At 44.5% G+C, this 19921-nt stretch overlaps 1 protein-coding gene and 1 pseudogene across 2 annotated transcripts; both read right to left on the bottom strand.

Moving 5' to 3' along the window:
* Positions 1-234: 234 nt before the first annotated feature.
* On the bottom strand, positions 235-5675 carry LOC136541739 (uncharacterized oxidoreductase At1g06690, chloroplastic-like). Of its 2 annotated transcripts, none has more exons than XM_066533802.1 (9): positions 5375-5675; positions 3642-3726; positions 3426-3542; positions 1538-1602; positions 1340-1428; positions 1171-1250; positions 972-1083; positions 773-892; positions 235-652 (listed from the first exon to the last, which is right to left on the bottom strand). In XM_066533802.1, the coding sequence occupies exons 1-9, from the start codon at positions 5673-5675 to the stop codon at positions 470-472; spliced, it is 1152 nt and encodes a 383-aa protein (XP_066389899.1). In that variant the 3' UTR covers positions 235-469. The 2 variants fall into 2 exon arrangements, with proteins under 2 accessions (XP_066389899.1, XP_066389900.1); XM_066533803.1 differs by lacking the exon at positions 5375-5675 and adding an exon at positions 4214-4553.
* Positions 5676-5749: 74 nt separating this feature from the next.
* Positions 5750-10138, bottom strand: LOC136541740 (monodehydroascorbate reductase 3, cytosolic-like; annotated as a pseudogene).
* Positions 10139-19921: the final 9783 nt, after the last annotated feature.

The following is a 19921-nucleotide window of genomic DNA, read 5'->3' as shown; positions in this document are numbered from 1 at the left end:
CCCAAATATAAGATGCTCTTACATTACACCCAAAGGTTAAAAGAGATGGCAGCCAATTGATTAATTGAGCTCCAGCTGAGATGGTTAAACACCTGATATTTGTAGTTCGTTTAATAAGTACTCCCTCTCCCAAAATAATGCATTTTTAGCTATGTATCTAGATAAGCACTTGTCCAGATACATAGAAATGCATTTATTTTGGGACAGTAATCGCTAAAAAGGATTATGAACAAATTACCACATTAGCCATCTGCATTGCTGTGTATTTACAGTTTTATAACTGGAGTTTCCTCCGTGGAGGACTGGAGGTTACATACATGCTGGCACCTGAATAATAGGCATTCAGGTATAGGCTTACCTCAACAGTGAGCTGAGCCGCTAGACTTAGCGCAAAATAGCCAAAATTTTAGAGCTGTGGAAAATTGGGCACGAGTATAGGTCTATAGGAGCCCAGCAGCAGCATGAACAACTAAGCTCGGTACTCGTCACCACAATCCCCAATAATATCCATCAAATTTCTGCCCTTCTTCGATACTTCAGTGATGCTGTTCATGTCCTCTTCATCCAATTCAAGTGAGAATATGGCATTGGTATCTTTGATGTGTTCAGAGAGTCCCAATCTCACACCGACCATGGAACCTGCAACAGATGTCTGCACCAAACCGCAAAACGGCAGTCATATTAACGAGTCAAGAATTGAGGAAATGCTACAGGTAATAAAGACATGAAAAATCTTGAAGCCAATTTGATGTTAAGATGCTAAAGAGAATACCTGGTTCAGTATGTATCTCACAGCAACCGTTGCAATAGAAACACCGTGTTTCAGTGACACCTTCTTTAAGGTTTGAAGCAAAGTCTGGAACAGGCTCCAGCCACCCCAAGCATCGACCATCTGTCAAAACCTCAAGAATGAGGATGACATGAAATGGAAAGCAGGCTAAAAGTTTGACCACAACAATACAGCTGCTCACCCTCTTATATTTCTGCAAGGATGGGGTATTTAGAGGAGGACCAGCAAAAGGTATTGATACATTGGTGTCAAGAAACTTTTCAGACAAAAGACCACCCATCACTGTGCCATACCTGCATCAAGCGATAGTGGGTTTAAGCTTTTAAAAGTAAGTTGTACATAGGCATAAAGGCTGGGAGGTATGAAGGGACAGAACAGACGTTATAAGTTTAACTCCAGTTAGCTGGCAAAGCTCTGCCATTCTCTGCTGAGGGCGCATATCAACGATAGAATGTTGAACCTGACATGCAACCATCTCTCACTTATCTTAGGGCCATACAATAACAGACATAAAAGATCCTCCATATAGAGGTATATGGATGAATATACCTGGTTGCTCACAACTGGGATTCCGTTTTCTAGAATTATTTGCAGTCTGTCTGTATCGAAGTTTGTCAGGGCCACAGTCTTTATCTTGCCTTCAGAATTTTTGGAGCAAAAAGGCATGATGTCGAATTCATTCATATTGAAAAGGCAGGAGAGCCTAAAAGATAAGATCTACAATCTGGTATAAGTTTAGAATGTTACCTTCCTCCTTCAGGTCTGTGATGTGCTTTAGTGCATCCAAGTATCCTGGATTTGAGTATTCCCACCTATTTTGTTTGAGGATAATAAGGTCAGCAGAATTATAGGTTGTTGCGCTAGCCATGTCATAAAATTTTAAAATTCTCTGCACCACTCAGGGAGTACCCCAAGTATCAAAGTAACACAAGTTCAAATCAATGTGGCATCTCTGAAGTTTTGTGCTTCTAGTACCAAATAAGCAAATTTACTTCAAAAGAAGTACTGAATCATCAACATTACTTCCAGTGTCATTCAAATTGATCTCTCATGCACCACAACTCAGAGCAATGGCAATTGGCAAAGGCACAACTACGAATCCAATTACAGCACATTTTTATGAATAGTCTTTTTTGGACTGTTCAACCATATTTTTCGATCGAAGATGCCTGCATAGTGGAGGAGAAGTATATTGGTACCGATCTACAAGAATAAAGGGGATATTTAAAGTTGTACTAATTACCGGGGAATTAAGTTGATGAGCCATACTATGAAGCTATGGGAGAGAGTTATCGAACATCGCTTGAGAGCAACAACGTGGGTCTCGATAAACCAATTTGGTTTCATGCCCAGAAGGTCAACCATGGAAGTCATTTTCTTAATAAGACAAGTTATGGAACGATATAGGGAGAAGAAGAAGGACCTACACATGGTTTTTATTGACTTGGAGAAGGCTTATGATAAAATACCAAGGAATGTTATATGGTGGGCTTTGGACAAACATAAAGTCCCAACAAAGTACGTCGGGCTCATTAAGGACATGTACAACAATATCGTGACTAGTGTTCAAACAAGTGATAGAGACACGGATGACTTTCCGATTAGGATAGGACTACATCAAGAGTCAACTTTGAGCCCTTATCTGTTTGCCTTAGTGATGGATGAAGTCACAAGGGACATACAAGGGAACATCCCTTGGTGTATGCTTTTTACGGACGATGTAGTGCTAGTTGATGAAAGCCGGACAGGAGTGAATCAGGAACTGAAGTTATGACGGGAGACTTTGGAGTCCAAAGGTTTTAGACTCAGTAGAACTAAAACTGACGATATGAGATGCGACTTCGGCACTACTACTCGGGTGGAGTAAGATATTAGTTTGGAAGGTCAAGTAGTGCCTAGGAAGGATACGTTTCGATATTTAGGATCAATGCTATAGAGAGAGGGGGATATTGATGAAAATGTTATCCATAGAATCAAAGCAGGGTGGATGAAGTGGCGCCAAGCATCTGATGTCCTATGTGACAAAAGGGTACCACAGAAGCTAAAAGTTTTATAGGACGGCGATTTGAACTGCTATGTTGTATGGTGAAGAATGTTGACCTACGAAAAGACGACATGTTCAACAGATAAGTGTCGCGGAAATACGTATATTGCGTTGGATTTGCGGTCATACAAGAAGGGATCGAGTTCGAAACGATAATACACGTGATAGATTAGGGGTAGCACCAATTGAAGAAAAGCTTATCCAACACCGGTTGAGATGGTTTGGACATGTCCAACAGAGACCTCTAGAGGCACCGGTGCGTAGTGGAATCCTAAGCCAGGATAGTAACGTAAAGAGAGACAGAGGAAGACCGAAGTTGACTTGGGTAGAGGCAATAAAAGGAGACTTGAAAGGATGGAATATACCCAAAGGTTTAGCCTTAGATAGTTGTGCTGGGAAAACAGCTATTCACGTGTTTGAACCTTGATTGCTTCTGCTGGGTTTCAACTCTAGCCTACCCTAACTTGTTTGGGACTTAAAGACTTTGTTGTTGTTGTTGTCCTTCAAATGTCAATAGTGGCATTGAAGATGGCACACATAAAATGCAACAAGATATTATGACCGTTATGGTAACTTCATGAGTAAACATACCAGTGGAACTGCAACATGTCCAACGCAGCAACATCCATCCTCTTCCTGGATCTGTTGATATTATCCTCGACATAACTTCTTGTCATCTTAACCGGAGGTGGTACCCACTTGGTAAGCCTGCACGACTAAGTCAGAATCAAGTAGAGACAGCAGAAACAGCTAAGATGCATATAAGTGGCATATAGACAAGAGACACAAGAAGAATTGCTCACTCACCCCTTGATTTCTTCGAGAAACTCAGGTGGGCGCTCCCGCCTAACTCTGTTGATGAACATGCCATACAAATCCTCTGCTGGTCCATCTGCCCGGGCAACAATTATACATCAGCGTCAGACTGAAAACAAGCTTAGTGCTCCTACATTATATGTTAGGATATAAAAAACACGATTCAGCCTACACAGCTAACCATAGCTGCCGCAGTTCAGTTCCCATCTAATGTCTAATGAGAGTGTAAAATTTAACAACTTACTGATTGCAGCTAAAAGAAGTACATAAAACATTGCCTATTCTGAAGATGTATGAATAGGACATATGAACACACTGTACAAAGCTCCAGTTCAAACAAAATAATTTCTCGCCGTTTCATTAGCAGTTTCAGCTACGTGCAGCATTTGCACATCAATTGGTACCACCCAACCGGGATCAGAAAATGTAACATCGCTAGATATAGTAGCATTTCACCGTAGCAAAGAAGACCAAACGCATGCACGCCAGGTGTTCGTGCGAATGCCGAGCCATAGAGGGCGCAGAGATATTGGTAGGACAAGGGGAAGGATAAGAGCAAGTACAGTGGTCAGCCATATCGAAGGTGGAGAGCCCGGCGTCGGCGTACGCGAGCATGGCGTCAACAGCGGCGTCGCGGTCTATGCGGCCCCACCCTCCGCTGGTCTGCCACATGCCGTTGAGCACCCGGCATATCGCCAGGGAGTCCCCGCGGTTGCTGACGGTCGCCACCCTTGTCGGCCCCGCGGTGGCCGTCTCCGCCGCGGCTGCTCCGGCCGAGCACCTCGCGGGCCTCAGGCGGCGTGGGAGGGGAGGCGGCGCCGCGGCAGCCGGCGGGACGGCGCGTGCTGCGGTGGACGACATGGGACTTCCGTTCGTGCGCGCGCGCGCCACGGAGACGGAGGCGAAGAGATAAGGCGCTCCTGGCCCAAGGGCCTCGAGTTGAGTTTGGGGCTTTAGGCTGTCCGCACCGCAGACCGCTAAAGCGGCCGGTACGGTGGCGTACCGTGCGCCCGCATCGCGCGCGGTAGCGTACCGGCCGCACACGAAAGCGCCACAGACAGCGCAGGCGGAAGACCCATAATAAACACTGTAGCAACACTGTAGCGTGGAGAGAGAAAGAGAGTTCGTGAGAGAGGAAATAAAATACTCCCTCCGTCCATAAAAGAATGCAATTTTCGTTTTTCCAGGAGTCAAACAGTTTAAACTTTAACTAAATTTATATAAAAAACTACTATCATTCATGATATAAAATAAGTATCGTTAGATTAGTTATAGAATATATTTTCATAATAAGTTTTGTTTTGAGACATAAATGCTAATATTATTTACTATAAACTCGGTCAAACTTGAGTTACTTTGACTGGCACGGATCCCATAATTGCATTCTTTCCTGGACGGAGGGAGTATGGAATAGTGGGTATAGAGTATAGGATAGAGATAACATGGGTGCGAAAGAAATAAGTATAGAGTATAGAATCTCGATGACTATGATAGAATATTCCTTTTTAGAGATAGAAATAGAGGTGGACGAGTGCGGATAGCGTGTGCTCGGAATTTGGATCTTCCCGCGGGGAAAAAAAAAGGTCTTGGCCTATTTTTGTCGCTCTGGACAACAAGATGCACAGGAATGAGAAAATGAATGCGTGCGAACGTGGGCACCTGAGAGCCTGATCCACATCCACAACGGGACACGCGGGGCCTTACAATAATCTGGAACTCCTTACATATGTCAGCCATGTCGAACGTGGTGAGGCCGCCGTCCGCGTACCGGAGCATGGCGTCCACGGCCGCCGCCGGCTGTGCGAGGCCCCACGACGCGCCGCTCACCTGCCACATACCGTTCACCACCCGGCACACCTCCAGCGCGTCCCCCGCCTTGCTCTGCACCGTCGTCTTCCTCCCGTCCACCGCAGCGGCGCACCGGTGCACTGCCGGACGTCGCGGATGCCAACCCGGCCGCCTCGAGCTCGCGGCCAGCGTTGTTAGCCTAGGCGATGAAGCGAGGCAGCTGGTGCCCGCCGCCATTTCAGTGCTTGCCAGAACGCGAGCGACCGGGCGACAGAGTAATAACGAGAGGGATATTTGTGCAAAAACTGTGCTAGTTGAACCCTGAGGCTGCAGACTTTATTCAAGTCTCACGTGTGGGTGTAGTCACGTACAGACATCACAATCAGAAAACCGAATATATCATGTAGTCACGTATGCATGGCAACATCTGTAGCAGAACATTGAAACCATGAGCAGAACTCCAGAAGAAGAACCTAAATGATGACACGGAAATGTACATGGAACTGGGAGCGTCTCAGATCTTGCTGGCGAACTGGAGGCCCTCCTTGAGCTCCTCGAGGTTGGCGACCGGCGGCTGGGTTTTCGCCACCTTGGCAATGGCCTTGTTCTCGTCCGGTGACCCGCCTTCCAGGAAGGCGCCCAAGACCTTGCCGTCCTTGATCCAGTACGAGCCGAACTTGGGCTTGCTGGAGGTGGGATCACTGTCGCCAAACAGGATGGTTTCACCCACGTTGTCGCCATAGAATTGCCACCCCAGATCGAATGATCGGGAGTAGAAGTATGGCAGGTAGTCATACTCGGGAACTGGTTCACCGGACTCTTTGCCCTTGATTGCCTGAAATAAGAGGCGATAACATTAGCATCCAAAGCAACTCAGATGCCAAAGCCAAACGGGTGAAATCATAACTGAATCACACTACTTGGGGAGTTCAGGCATTTCACTCTTGGTGAGAATTTAACACAAAGCCAACTAAGTTCACATTTTTTAGATAGTGACAAAGCCAACTAAGTTCACATAGTGCTTGAATGCAACTGCAGTACTGTATAATTGAGTTTTGATCCAGGTTAAAGGCTTTACGAGCTACAGACACTAAATTGGAAGACTGAAGTCAAGAGATAATGAAGGATAGCCACACCTTTACAGCCTGCTCTGCAGACTTCCTAGAATGGTCAACATGTTCCACTCTCCTCAACTCATTGTACATCTTCAAAGGGAAGGTAGCTACATCACCAATAGCATATACTCCAGGAACACTTGTTTCAAAGAAAGCGTCAGTCTGCATGAAAATTTTGGGCATGTCAGATATTAAGGTATAAACAGCAACAAGCTTGTTATGTGAGTATTATCAAAAGGATAACCAGGGACAAAGGAGTGAAACCAAAATGGAGAAAAACTGAGGTGAATGCTGTTGCTCACAAAACAGAACAGTGCATGTGTAAATGCAAGCTTTTAACAAGGAAACAAAAAAATAGCATCATCACTGACACATGTTTTATTGAAACAACCCTAGCATTATCTACGATCTGCTCTAAGTTGAAATTAGACAAATCGGAAACAAACTAACCTTGATTCCACCCATCTCCTCAGCAACTTGACCTTTGAAGAGAGTACTCAATGGTCTGCCTCCAACACCGACAACAACAATATCAGCTTCAAGTACTGTGCCATCCTTTAGCTTAACTGCAGTGACCTGTAAGCAACAAACAAATTAAATCAAGTAAACATTGGCATCTACAGTTAGAAATTTACAACTGAATTGGGATTTGGAGATATTACATACATCACCATTGGCATCAGCATCAAAACCAACAGCTAGTGTTCCCTTCAAGATCTTTACACCTTTGTTAGTATAGTAAGCCTCAGTAGAAAGCAGCAATATCAGCAGTGAAGAGCCGAGGCACTACAAGAAATGGCAGTAAGCCTAGTTACTTTGTTGTGTCAATAGTTCTTGCCACTACAATATCATTTCACAGCATATCACATGCTAATTGCATGAGCAAAGTGATTTACATTTCGCTTGTCGCATAGAATGCGTACTCCCTATGTTAACTTTTATAAGACATACTATTTTGATAAGAGAAATTCAAGCATCAGTAAGTCTTGATCGAGGATTAATCAAACTCTATGCAAGTTTATAGTGCAAAAGTAATATCATAAGATTTGTACCTCAAAGATACTTTTAATATGTATTATTAATGATTTTGTAACAATTAGGCCCAGTATTATAAAAAGGAAAGCTAATGTCAAGATATGCCTACGAAGACCTTCCCAACTTAAAATAAGCACTATAAAAATGGAAGGAGGGAGTACAAAAGTATTAGTCACAATATGTGAATGATGACACTTACTGCACCAAGGTTCAGGGAACACCATAGTGACATCAAAGTCATTGATCTTCAGGGACTGCACTAAGTTCAAGGCCAATATAACCTCCTCCAACAACCACTGCCTTGCCACCCTTCTTTGCCTGGATAGCTGCAACCAGCTTGTCAGCATCATCAATTTCCCTTAGATATAGGATATTGTTAGAATCAGCTCCTGGTGTGCCAAAATCAGTGAGCTTTTATGACCTGGAAAGCAAGTGGAAATAGTTGCGGTTCATTATTATGCCAAAAAAAATAGCAGTAACTAGTGATCAGTGAACAAATCTTTAATAGCTTCTGAGAGCAACATTTTGCACCATCATCAACAGATAGTCAGGAAACAAATACATAAGCAGCAGAAGGGAAATAAAGGCATACCGAGGAGCCAGTAGCAATGAGCAAGATCTCATATGTAAAGTTTGCTCCAGCTGCACTAGTCAGAGTCTTGGTGGAAAGATCAGCTTTGACAATTTCTGTACTAAGGATCAGCTCAATACCTGCCAATAGATGTAATAATGTGATCAGTGTCCAAAAGCATAACATAGCAACCATATGAATACTCTTGAAGCACCAAATAGATACTGGACATGCAGTACTCAGGGATCCAGTTTCGATACTAACAAAATTAAATCACCACAGTTACGATTAAGATGGCATTCAGCCAAACAAAAATATCATATTGTAGAACGAGCACCTGATCAGTGAACTAGATATTTGTAAGGCTAACCAGCTAAGGTATCCTCATACAGCGCAAAAACAGTGAACTGGGTATATATGATAGCATTATTTACAGGCTAAGTAGGAAATTTTCAGGTTCCATCAAGTATGCTCCTTAAAAGATTGCCCAGCATAAGTTTAACAGTATAAAATGGCTGATGCTACTCTGATGATCACAAATAAAGCATTCAAACATGGTTTAACATGTGAGAAAAAATTGTGAATTGTACCTTTCTCTGAGTACCACTCAGGCAATAGCCTCTCTCCACCACTTCCCACACATACATAAAATCCTGGGAGTCTTGCAGCATCTATTCACAGTAAGACATAACATAACTTTGCATGAGTCAATGTGTTAAGTAGATGAGAGATTAAAGGTAAAGAAAGCATCGCATCAAGGACTTACTCTGAGGAAAGAGGTAACCTTTGCTGAGGGCAGGACGCTCGTAAGGAGCCACCTGTCAAAGAAATTGTGGTTAGAAATGTGTAGCCTTTGCATTAAGAAACCAGAACCGTTACATAGAACTTGTAACGGCTAGACTATCATTAGTAGATTGTCAAATGCGTTTACAGATTGAGAATACAAGAATTATTATTTTTGCACCCTTTCCTGCAAGACTGCGACATCCCTGATCCTACGTGTTTGCTCTCACTTATTGACTGCCTACTCAATTCACTGTATTAACCATTATGTAGGCAACAAGGCTTGTTTGAGCATTTTATGACAAAGCCATCCCTGACTGGTAACAAAACTAACAAGCAGGACTTCAGTGGATGAGAAGTAGTGACTATGAAAATAACACATGCAAATTGATGGTTTGGTAAAAGGAACGAGGGTAAATAAGCAAATATTTCAGCACAGCGCCATGCCTAGCTATTACAGAGCCCAGTCCCTTCACCCGTTATCAATTCATCATGTACAAGTTGCCAAGTTCAACTGCATCTGTGAGGCGCATTAGGTATCCACTTGTGTAACAATTTGCAGGTGTCAAAACCTCTCTGATCGGTCAACAAGAGAAAAGATTAAACAGGTCTGGCATAAGGCTCAGGCCTCAGGGCGGGGGAGAGAGAAACATACAGCCTCCTTGGAGATGATTGCAAGCTCCCCAGGCTTAACTCCCTGCTTGGCGAACTCCCGCGCCGCGTACCCCTGCAAAATTCACTCGGAAGTTGAGCAAAAACGAGTTCGCATTCGAGATCTAGAGACGATTCAATGGAATACGAAAAAGAGATTGGAGAAATCGCTGGGTACAGGCAAACAAGCATGACATCAGACACGCACGAAAAAGAAAATCTCAGTCAATTTTGAGTGCGAGTAAAGCCATCGATCTCTAGGGAGAGGAGCAAGGAAGGAAAAAGGAAACTATTCGGAAACTAGGGAGGCGTAACGCAGGGAGGAGCACGGGCACGCACCGCCGCGACGCCGCCGCCGAGGATGACGTACTTGAAGTGCTTCTCCGACGCCATGCCTCCCGCCGAATAGAACTGTACCAGCCCTACTCGGATTCGATCGAACTACAGTGATTGACCAGTCAGTCCGCTCAGCTTCTGCCGGCTGGAGATCGGAGAGGAGGATTTGGGGAGGGACTGGAGGGAGAAGACGAGTGGGAGAGCGGGTGGAGGCGGCTCCAGCGGCGATTAATAGCAAGCACCCGCTCTGTGCTTGGTCGAACGACTGCCACGCGGGCCCGAGAAGCTCCGGGCCCAGATGTCTGGCCTGTCCAGCAAGGTAGGAAGCGAACGCGGAAGGTCCATGCCGCATGCGCGCCTCTGCCGTTGTGGCGGCTGCCCATTGGCTGGTTTCCTCCAGGTAGGCGGAACACGTGGCGCGCCTCACGCCGTTGGGATTCGTGAATCGTGATGGTATCTCGAGCGATCAATTTAATAACGAATTCAATAGACACGGATGCCGGCCTCACAACAATAAAGAACGGGGACGTCTGAGGCGCAAAAAAAAAAGAACGGGGACGTCTGGAGCAATCTAGATGTCTTATTAGGGTACACATGATTCTAAGGGGTGTTTGATTTCCTGGACTAAATTTTAGTCCATATCACATCGGACGTTTGGATACTATTTAGGAGAACTAAATATGAATTAATTATAAAACTAATTACACAGATGAAGACTAATTTACGAGACGAATTTATTAAGCTTAATTAATCCGCTATTAGCACATATTTACTGTAGCACAACATTGTCAAATCATAGACTAATTAGGCTTAAAAAATTCATCTCGCAAATTAGCCACAATCTGTGCAATTAGTTATTTTTTTCGTCTATATTTAATACTTCATGCATGTGTCCAAACATTCAATGGGACAGGGACTAAAATTTTTCTGTAGGAACCAAACACCCCCTAAAATCTAAATTCTCAATAAAAATAATTCTTGATGTTTTTTTGTTAATTTTGTGCTTGTGTGTTAGAATCATATGGAATTTTAGAGTGTTTGGATGAGATTTTAAGGTTTTGAGAGTTTTCCTATTCAGATTCTTAAAATCCCTATGCCTTACCAATTGGTGGTATTCTCGTCGGTCAAGTTCTTAGCTCTATTCGGATGATATATAAGTCGGCTGGTAAATTGGCTAAAGCTATTTTGTTGTGAAAGAAAGATACTGTGGATTCTAATTGATAAGCCGGTTGATAAGTTTAAACGAACAAGGAACATATGGTTGCTCACTTGTTCTCACCGTTCAAAAAGAATGGACCTGTTCACTGCACCTCGAAGCCGAACTGCAACAGCTTTCATCCCCATGCCAAATGTTAAAGCTATGACACAGTAACACATTGCCGCTGTTACCATTCTCATTTATTAAAAGTCAACTAATTTTAAGTTTGAGTAAATATATAAAATATAATGTTGTTATTTATTATTTAAGGTGCATAATAAATGTTATCAGGTTTAATTTATCATGAGATGATTTCCTTAGTGAACCTTTTGTAATATGAATTTGATACTATTTTGTATTAATAAATCTAATTAAATTTGAGGCTGTTCAATTTTACGGAAAGCAAGATTCTTTTTTGTGGCTGATGCCTTTCATTCCTTCTGAACTTGACCTTACGGTCTGAAACTATTACTATAGTTCGCTTAAAAAAAAAGAGGTCGACGGCACGTTTGATGAATTGGATCAAGAACATGTTGGAGTCTTTTGCCGTCCAAGTTTTCCTATTTTCAAGCGCAGCGGTCATGAAAAAGGTGTCGATGGAAGAGAGAAGACGAACAGGGAGAGAAACGATCGGAAGAATCCAGAAGAGAGAAGACGAAAAGGCAGGAACGCCACATATACCACCTACGCCAACAGAAGATTCCTGTCACGCTAATCCGTTCACACCTGATTAGGCTGCTTAGAGACAGCGACGGCCGACGGCTAAAATTAGGGATTGTTAGTTCAAAAAAATAAAATAAAATTAGGGGTTGTTAGATGCAATGAGCTCATTATTACCTGTTAACTTTTACTCCCCCTGTTCATGGAAAAATAGATTTTTTAGAGTTGTCTTAAGTAAAAAATTTTAAACTTCGACCGAATTTCTAGAAAACTCGTCAAAATTTATGAAATCAAATTAGTATCATCAGATATATTATAAAATATTTTTTTATAATGTGCTCATTTTATGTTATAAGATATTGTTACTCTTTCCTATAAATTTAGTCAAATTTAAGATAATTTGTGTGGGGGTATGGCCCCCGGTATTCACAAGATAAGATATGAGCCGCACCATCAGAGGTGGTCTAGCCCACAAGATCAAGGCGTGTACAGCGCTGTTTGGTGTGCACCGTAAGATATTGTATAGTATCAAATAGGATACTTTCCTTATAACCCTACCCTTCTAGAGTATATAAGGAGAGGCAGGGGTCCCCCTAGTGAACAGATCGATACATCTCAATGCAATACATCAGAACACAGGATATAGATATTACGTCATACTGACGGCCGAACATGTCTAAATCTTGTGTCTTGGTGCTTGTGTCACCATCCGGTTCCTGATCACGCCACGTGTTCACATATGGACTCTGGACTACAGATGATCACACCACTTGACCGGACCCTAGACTCAGCGCCCAATCCACAGATGGACGCCACGTGTCATCGCCTTCAAATATTGTTCGTCAGATTCCAATGGCTATGACGCTGACCGGACGCTCCGGTTAAAACTGACCGGACGCTGGAACCTCAGCGTCCGGTCGAGTACAGTAAGGGTCTGTCGATGTTTTACCACCGATAGCCTGCCACGGGGGTCCCCGAGGCAGTATTGTTCAGGCTTCAGCGTATGTAGAACTCGATGGTGAACGCAAGAGACAAACGACTTATCCTGGTTCGGATCCTCGATCGTTGATCGAGTAACAGCCCTACGTCCAACCGGCATTAGCCTCTACGTTGGATTGATTATGAAGTGTTGTGTTGTACAATTGCCGTTCTCCAGGAGCCCTGCCCTCCTTTATATAGTTAGGAGGCCAGAGTCCTAGTCGGTTTACAATGAGAGTTCATAGTAGGATTACTAAATAGTACTACTACTAAGATTATATGGGAAGAATCCTAGTTAGACTAGATCTTCTTTCTCCCTTACGGAGTATCCTATGGGTCCTGTATCGACAAGCCCCCGAGCACTTTATGGTTGAGCTCTGAAAGACTCGTTTTGCTCCTTTAGGTCTCGTTGAGTAGGAACAAGCATCATTCGAGTGCTTTCTGGAGTGAAATCTTGTAGCGCTTCTTGGGATCTTTAAGTGATGAGTGCTTTTTGAAGAAAAAGTACATCCATCTGGTTGTAGCCCCTGAGCCTCTTGCTATTTGGAACAAGGAGTTGGAGGATTTTGTCTTGAAGTTGCTCTGATTGTTCGTTGAAGTTTTATAAAAAAGAACTCGAATATGACTCGTTCCGGGTTCTTTTTGTCGTAATGTCTTGAAGTGGTCTGCGTTGAAGAAGTCTTTTGGTGACGTGCGCTTTTTTGAAGAAAAAGTGCACTCACTGAGTGTAGCCCCCGATCCTCTTGCTATTTGGAACAAAAAGTTAGAGGGTCTTGAATCTTTATGTTGTTTAAAAATTTATGTTCTGAAGTAGTCCCCGAGACTTGGATTATGTCATCATCCGAGTAGTTTTGCGGTATCTTTCCGAAGCAGCCCTTTAGTCTTGGATTAAACCATCATCCGAGTAGTTTCGCGGCATGCAGCCTCCGAGCGTATATCCGGGTTCTTTTTAGGTGGGTGCAATTTTTTGTAAAAATTACACTCACTGAGTGTAGCCCCCGAGCCTCTTGCTTTTGCTTGCAAAAGTTGGAGGGTCCAGATTCTTGTCTTCAAAAAATTCTAGGGCTATGTATCCCGCAGCCCTGATCTTTCTCCGAGTTCTTCTCTTTAGAAAAAAATCGGATGAAGAGTCTTGATGTGTTGTCGTCGTTGTAGTCTTGAGTTTCTTGTATTCTTGGTCCTTTGTCTTTGGTTCTGAGCCTCCGGGAGTAGTTGAAATGAAGGTCGAGCCCCCTAGCTTAGTGTTGATTAAGCCGTGATGCTGGCCGAGCCCCCGAGCGTATATCCATGTTGTTTTGTTCAGGAAGAACTCAGATGCGAGGTCTTGGCGTATTCTTTGATAGTCTGCTGTTGTCAGATGTAGTTGTATGGTGGTGGTTGAGTGTAAATGCTGTTTTGTTGATGGGTTGTACCGTGGTGGTATATCCTTCTGAATATGCTTGTCCTTGGTCACTGTTCCTTCACGCCTGAATCCTTTTTCATTGAGTTCTATCTTTTCACTGTTTCCTTTGTCAGGTCTTTACCTTCGGTGCTCCCGGTTTATGTGCACCGCTCTTTTAGTCTATAAATACCCTCCTGTGGTGCTTGCTTTTGAATCATTGAGCATTTTGTTGTGTGGCCTGAAGTCTTTGTAGTCATGGATATGGTAGTTTGTGAAGTTGAGCAGCCCCTGAGCGTATCTTGTAGTTGTTGTGTATCTCGTCGTAGCTGGAGGAAGTCTTGTGATAGGGGTTAGAGGTAGACTAATCCCGCAGTGGCGTTGCATCAGGAAGTTGGAGGTGGTAGTTGGAGGAAGTCTTGTGATGTGGGCTTCGTTCCTTCATCTGGTAGTTCTTGGCTGGCGCTCTTTGTCTGCCCTGCGGCTGTCCGGTGCAGATCAACACCTGATCCTGCATCACGTCGGGCTTGGGTAGACAGATGCCTGCCAGCCTCCTTTGGTCCATGCTTTCCTGCTGTGCTGCTGATTTCCGTCTTGGATGCACTATGTTCGTCCTTTGAAGAAAACAGTGTAGCCGAGGGTGGTTTGTTCTACCTGGCAGCAAATTGGAACACGTAGTCGTTCTAGAGCCTAGCTGTGTCTAGGTTCCTCTTTGCTACCTTGCTTATTGTAGTACCGAGTTCGTCGGGTCTTGTAAGATGTGTAATCTTGTACTTCTTGATTTCATTTGTAATAAAAAAGATTATTGCCTTCTTAGTTGCCATGCTTTCTCCTGCTGTGTTGCTTATGGAATTTCTGAGTTCTTTTTATCAAGAACCGGGTTCTTTTGTTCCTTCAGAAGTTACCCTCCCTTTCTTCTTCGAGGATGGGTTGTTCTTGCAGTTATCTGATGGCTCCGCAGTAGTGCTGGATGGATAAGTCTGAAATCTGCCCATTGGATTGTACCATTGTGTGGATTTGTGCCCTCCGTCATTTTAGCTGCGTCGGTAAATGGACCGTTGCATTCTCACACGGTGTTTTAACGGGCCTGGTGGGCCGTTTCTAACGCTGTAAAATTTATTTATAGACCCTTTGTCCTCTTTTTCTTTACTACCTTTCTTTTCCCTTCAAACCCTAGCTCTTAATCATTCGCCGTCGCCATTGCCGCCGCCGTCCTTAGCGCCGCCATCTAGCTTTATCTTCCCCAGTATCTTTTTGCTTCCGCTAGTTCATGGGTAAGAAGAAAACCACGAGCAAGTCCTAGGCGACCTTTGTGGATGAGGAGTCATCCCTTTCTTTGATCGAGAACCAAGAGTTCATGGCTATGAGGGCTGCTCAGAAGGTTTGGCCAGCTCCAACAACAAGTGAAGATCAGCTGCGTGAGCTCGTCAGCGATGGCTTGATCCAAAGCAAAGTCATCGCTGAATGGAGAATTCCGGGCGAGCATCGGGTTCCTGCTCCGGGTCCTGGTGAGATTGTCCTCTTCGTTTCCTTTGTTCACGGCGGACTTTGCCTTTTTGCTTCCGCCTTCCTTCATCAGTTTCTTAGTTATTTCGGGGTTAGTCTGAACCATCTAACCCCTAATGCCGTTCTTCATCTTTCTATTTTCGTTCATCTCTGTGAAGCTTTTCTCGGAATCCCTCCGTCTCTATCTCTTTTTCGCTACTTCTTTCGTCTGAAACCTCAACCCCACTGCGAAGAAACCAGCGTTCTTAGCGGTTGCAGAATTCAGTTTCGCCAGGGTCTTAAGATCAAGTTTTTTGACTATGACCTGGTTAATTCTGTAAAAGATTAGCATGCCGACTGGTTTTATACTGCCGATTTGATCCCTTCCCTTGTTGTCCATTCTGGATCTGGTCCTGTGGTGAATGACCGATGGGACAAGAAACTTGAGTCACCTGCTGAGATTCAAGTGATTCAGCGCCAGCTGTCGATGTTTTACCACCGATAGCCTATCATGGGGGTCCCTGAGGCAGTATTGTTCGGGCTTCAGCATATGCAGAACTCGATGGTGAACGCAAGAGACAAACGACTTATCCTAGTTTGGACCCTCGATCGTTGATCGAGTAACAGCCCTACGTCCAGCCGGCGTTAGCCTCTACGTTGGATTGATTATGAAGTGTTGTGTTGTATAATTGCCGTTCTCTAGGAGCCCTACCCTCCTTTATATAGTCAGGAGGCCAGAGTTCTAGTCGGTTTACAATGAGAGTTCCTAGTAGGATTACTAAATAGTACTACTACTAAGATTATATAGGAAGAATCCTAGTTAGACTAGATCTTCTTTCTCCCTTGCGGGGTATCCTATGGGTCCTGTATTGACAGGGTCAAAACCTAGTTTTCCTCGACCGGACGCGTCCGGTCCACCTCGACCGGACACAGCCCAGCGTCTGGTGGTAAACCCTAGCCACTGTACCGACAGTCAATGCGACCAGACGCATGCAGTCAGCGTCCGGTGCTTCTGGATTCAGCATCCGGTCACTGGACCGACGCTGGCATCAGCTCTGTTCTCACTTCTATCTTCTCCACCCTTGCTCCAATATGCCAACCACCAAGAATTTGCATCCGGCGCAATAGAAAATAGGCATTTCATTTTCCCGAAAGCGCCGAATCCTGCCGAGCAAGCTCAGCGGGAGGGAGAGAGGGACCCAAACCCATCTCAACCCTGCAAACAGCTTGTGCACATGTGTTAGCATATTTTCACAAATATTATCAAGGGTGTTAGCACTCCACTAGATCCTAAATGCATATGCAATGAGTTAGAGCATCTAGTGGGACTTTGATAACCGCATTCCGATACGAGTTTTACCCCTCTTAATAGTACGGCTATCAAACCTAAATGTGATCACACTCTCTAAGTGTCTTGATCACCAAAACAAAATAGCTCCTACAAGTTATACCTTTGCCTTAAGCTTTTTGTTTTTCTCTTTCTTCTCTTCAAGTTTAAGCCCTTGATCATCTCCATGCTATCACCATTGTCATGTTATGATCTTCATTTGCTTCTCTACTTGAAGTGTGCTACCTATCTCATGATCACTTGATGAACTAGGTTAGCACTTAGGGTTTCATCAATTTACCAAAACCAAACTAGAGCTTTCAGGCTCCTCTCTACACGTGCTACGGGCTCCGCGCTCTGCGTTATGGGTGGTCGGCAGCGGTTCCTTGGTGATGTCTATTCCTCCTACACGTGCATGGGCTCCGCGCTTGACATTATGGATTATGGGCTAGCTAGGGCTAGAGACTCAGCTACACACTAACTGGTCGAGCGGTTTAAATTAAATATAATTACATCTTCATGCCAACTGATCGCTGAGCTGCATACACTATTTCATCGCCATTGCTGATTTTTCTTTAGAGTTCATATATTTTTACATCATGTACTATCCGTTCTATATGTTTGTATTGTAGGATCACCGTCTAGATGATCGGACCACCTGGTGCTCAAACTTCTCCACCGATCAACTGGTCGGACCGCTTGGTTCATGGACTCCATCGTCGACCAGTTGATCGAACTGTTCGCCGGTCGTTTCTACTCAATGCTCACTTCATCGTGGACCAGTTGACCAGACTGTTCGTCGCTCGTGCTTCATCGCCAGCTACGTCGGTTACTCCTCGGCACTCGGATTCTTCGTGCTCGAGGACTAAGTGGGCACACTTCACCGCACGGACGTCGCTAGCTACACCGGTGCTCGGACCTCGCTAGCTTCATCGGGAACTCCTCAGTGCTCGAACGTCGCTAGCTACGTCGGGGACTCCTCGATGCTCAGACATCGCTAGCTACGCTGGGGACTCCTCGGACATCGCTAGTTATGCGCGGGAACTCCTCGGTGCTCGGACATTGCTAGCTACGCTAGGAACTCCTCGAACATCGCTAGGGACTCCTCGGTGTTCGGACGTCGCCAGCTACGCCGAGGACTCCTCGGACATCACCGGCTACGTCGGGGACTCCTCGGTGCTCGAACATCGCTAGTTACGTCGAGGACTCCTCAGACATCGCCAGGGACTCCTCGGTGTTCGAACGTCGCCAGCTATGCTAGGGACTCCTCGGTGCTCGAACATCGTCAGCTACGCTGGGGGCTCCTCGGACATCGCCAGCTACACCGAGGACTTCTTAGTGCTCGGACATCGCTAGCTATGTCGGGGACTCCTCGGTGCTCGGACATCACCGCCTACGCCGAAGACTCCTCGGTGCTCAGACATCGCCAGCTACGTCGGGGACTCCTCGGTGCTTGGATATCACCCTTGGTGGTCGGATCTTGCCATGTCTCATCGGTGTGCTATCAAGCTACTCTATGCTGTTCGGATCAGGGTGCTGATCTTGGGCAGCACGTCTGGGGTCTTGATACGTGCATGTCGGATGATGTCGGCAAAGCTTTCAGACTTCTTTTTCTTTGACCCTGCTACAAGATTCATTCTTTATCTTCTAGCAGGCTTGGGGACTAAGTGGGCACACTTCACCTTACGGTGAATGTGAGCTTTTCAATTCAGGGCTCCACCCGTGGACTGGTTGTCTGCTCGGCCAGTCTTCTGCCTTTCTTCTACTATTCTGGCCCTGGCACCACATGAGCACGTCACCTACTGTCAGGCTCGGGGACCAGCTGTGGGGGTATGGCCCTTGGTATCCACAAGACAAGACATGGGCCGCACCATCAGAGGTGGTTTAGCCCACAAGATCAAGACGTGCACGGCGCTGCTCAGCGTGCATCGCAAGATTATTGTATAATACCAAATAGCATACTTTTCTTGTAACCCTACTGCTCCAAAGTATATAAGAAGAGGCAGGGGTCCTCTAGTGGACAGATCGATACATCTCAATGCAATTGAAAGTGCATCTAGCCCTTTAGTGGGTTTTGGATGATTGAATGACAACGTGATTAAAGGACTAACCCGTTTGCTAAGTGTGAACAGGTAATAGGTTATCTCATAGGTACTTAATGAAAGCCAAAATGACGTGTTGTTGTATAAACAATCTAGTTCAAGCACAAGACAACAATGCAAATGGAATTCATATGAAGGCTTATTTCTTGTGGGATTTCCATGTACTATGTGAAAGCAAGCTCATAATTATTAGTTAATGAGACATAAGGGATTGCATATGGAATGGTCTCATATTTGAAGCTTGCTAAATTAAAATGAAAAAGATAACAATACATATGAATGGATGATTCAACACAAGATGTGACTTGATGGCTTGAGATGGTGGAGATAGCAAGGAAAGACTTCGAGGTACTAAGCAAGGGTGAAGGGCAAGCGACGGCTTGGCGGCCGAAGAACCTAGCTAGGGTGAAGAAGAAAGTACTTGCATTTAGTTGAGGTACTAATCAAGCTAAGATGGTCATATTGATGTGAAGGATCAAATCTATGATGAAGTATTTGATGGAAGTGACTTGATACATTTGGGATTATTCAAACTTGATGAATGGAATCAAGTCACATGCTCAAGATGGCTATGCTCAAGTGAAAAGATCAACATCAACATGTTAGCACCCTTACTTGATGAAGATTGGAAGGGACGGCATCAATTCAAAAAGAACAACTCAAGTGGTACAAATTCATATTTCCATTTATCTTGAGTTTAATAGGTATGCCGTACTATTAAGAGGGATGCATCATGTTGATAGATAATGTTTCATAAGTGCTCAAGCCAACCCATGTGAGTTTTGAGTATTTGAGCGACAAAAGTGCTAACTGATTTTTTGCTGGTCTGGCAATACCGGACGTGTCCGGTATTCATACCGGACA

This window comes from Miscanthus floridulus, chromosome 3, assembly GCF_019320115.1.
Source record: "Miscanthus floridulus cultivar M001 chromosome 3, ASM1932011v1, whole genome shotgun sequence".
In the NCBI taxonomy this organism is placed as follows: Eukaryota; Viridiplantae; Streptophyta; class Magnoliopsida; order Poales; family Poaceae; genus Miscanthus; species Miscanthus floridulus.
The sequence above is the reverse complement of the archived record's forward strand: the minus strand, read 5'-3'. Positions and strand labels throughout refer to the sequence as shown.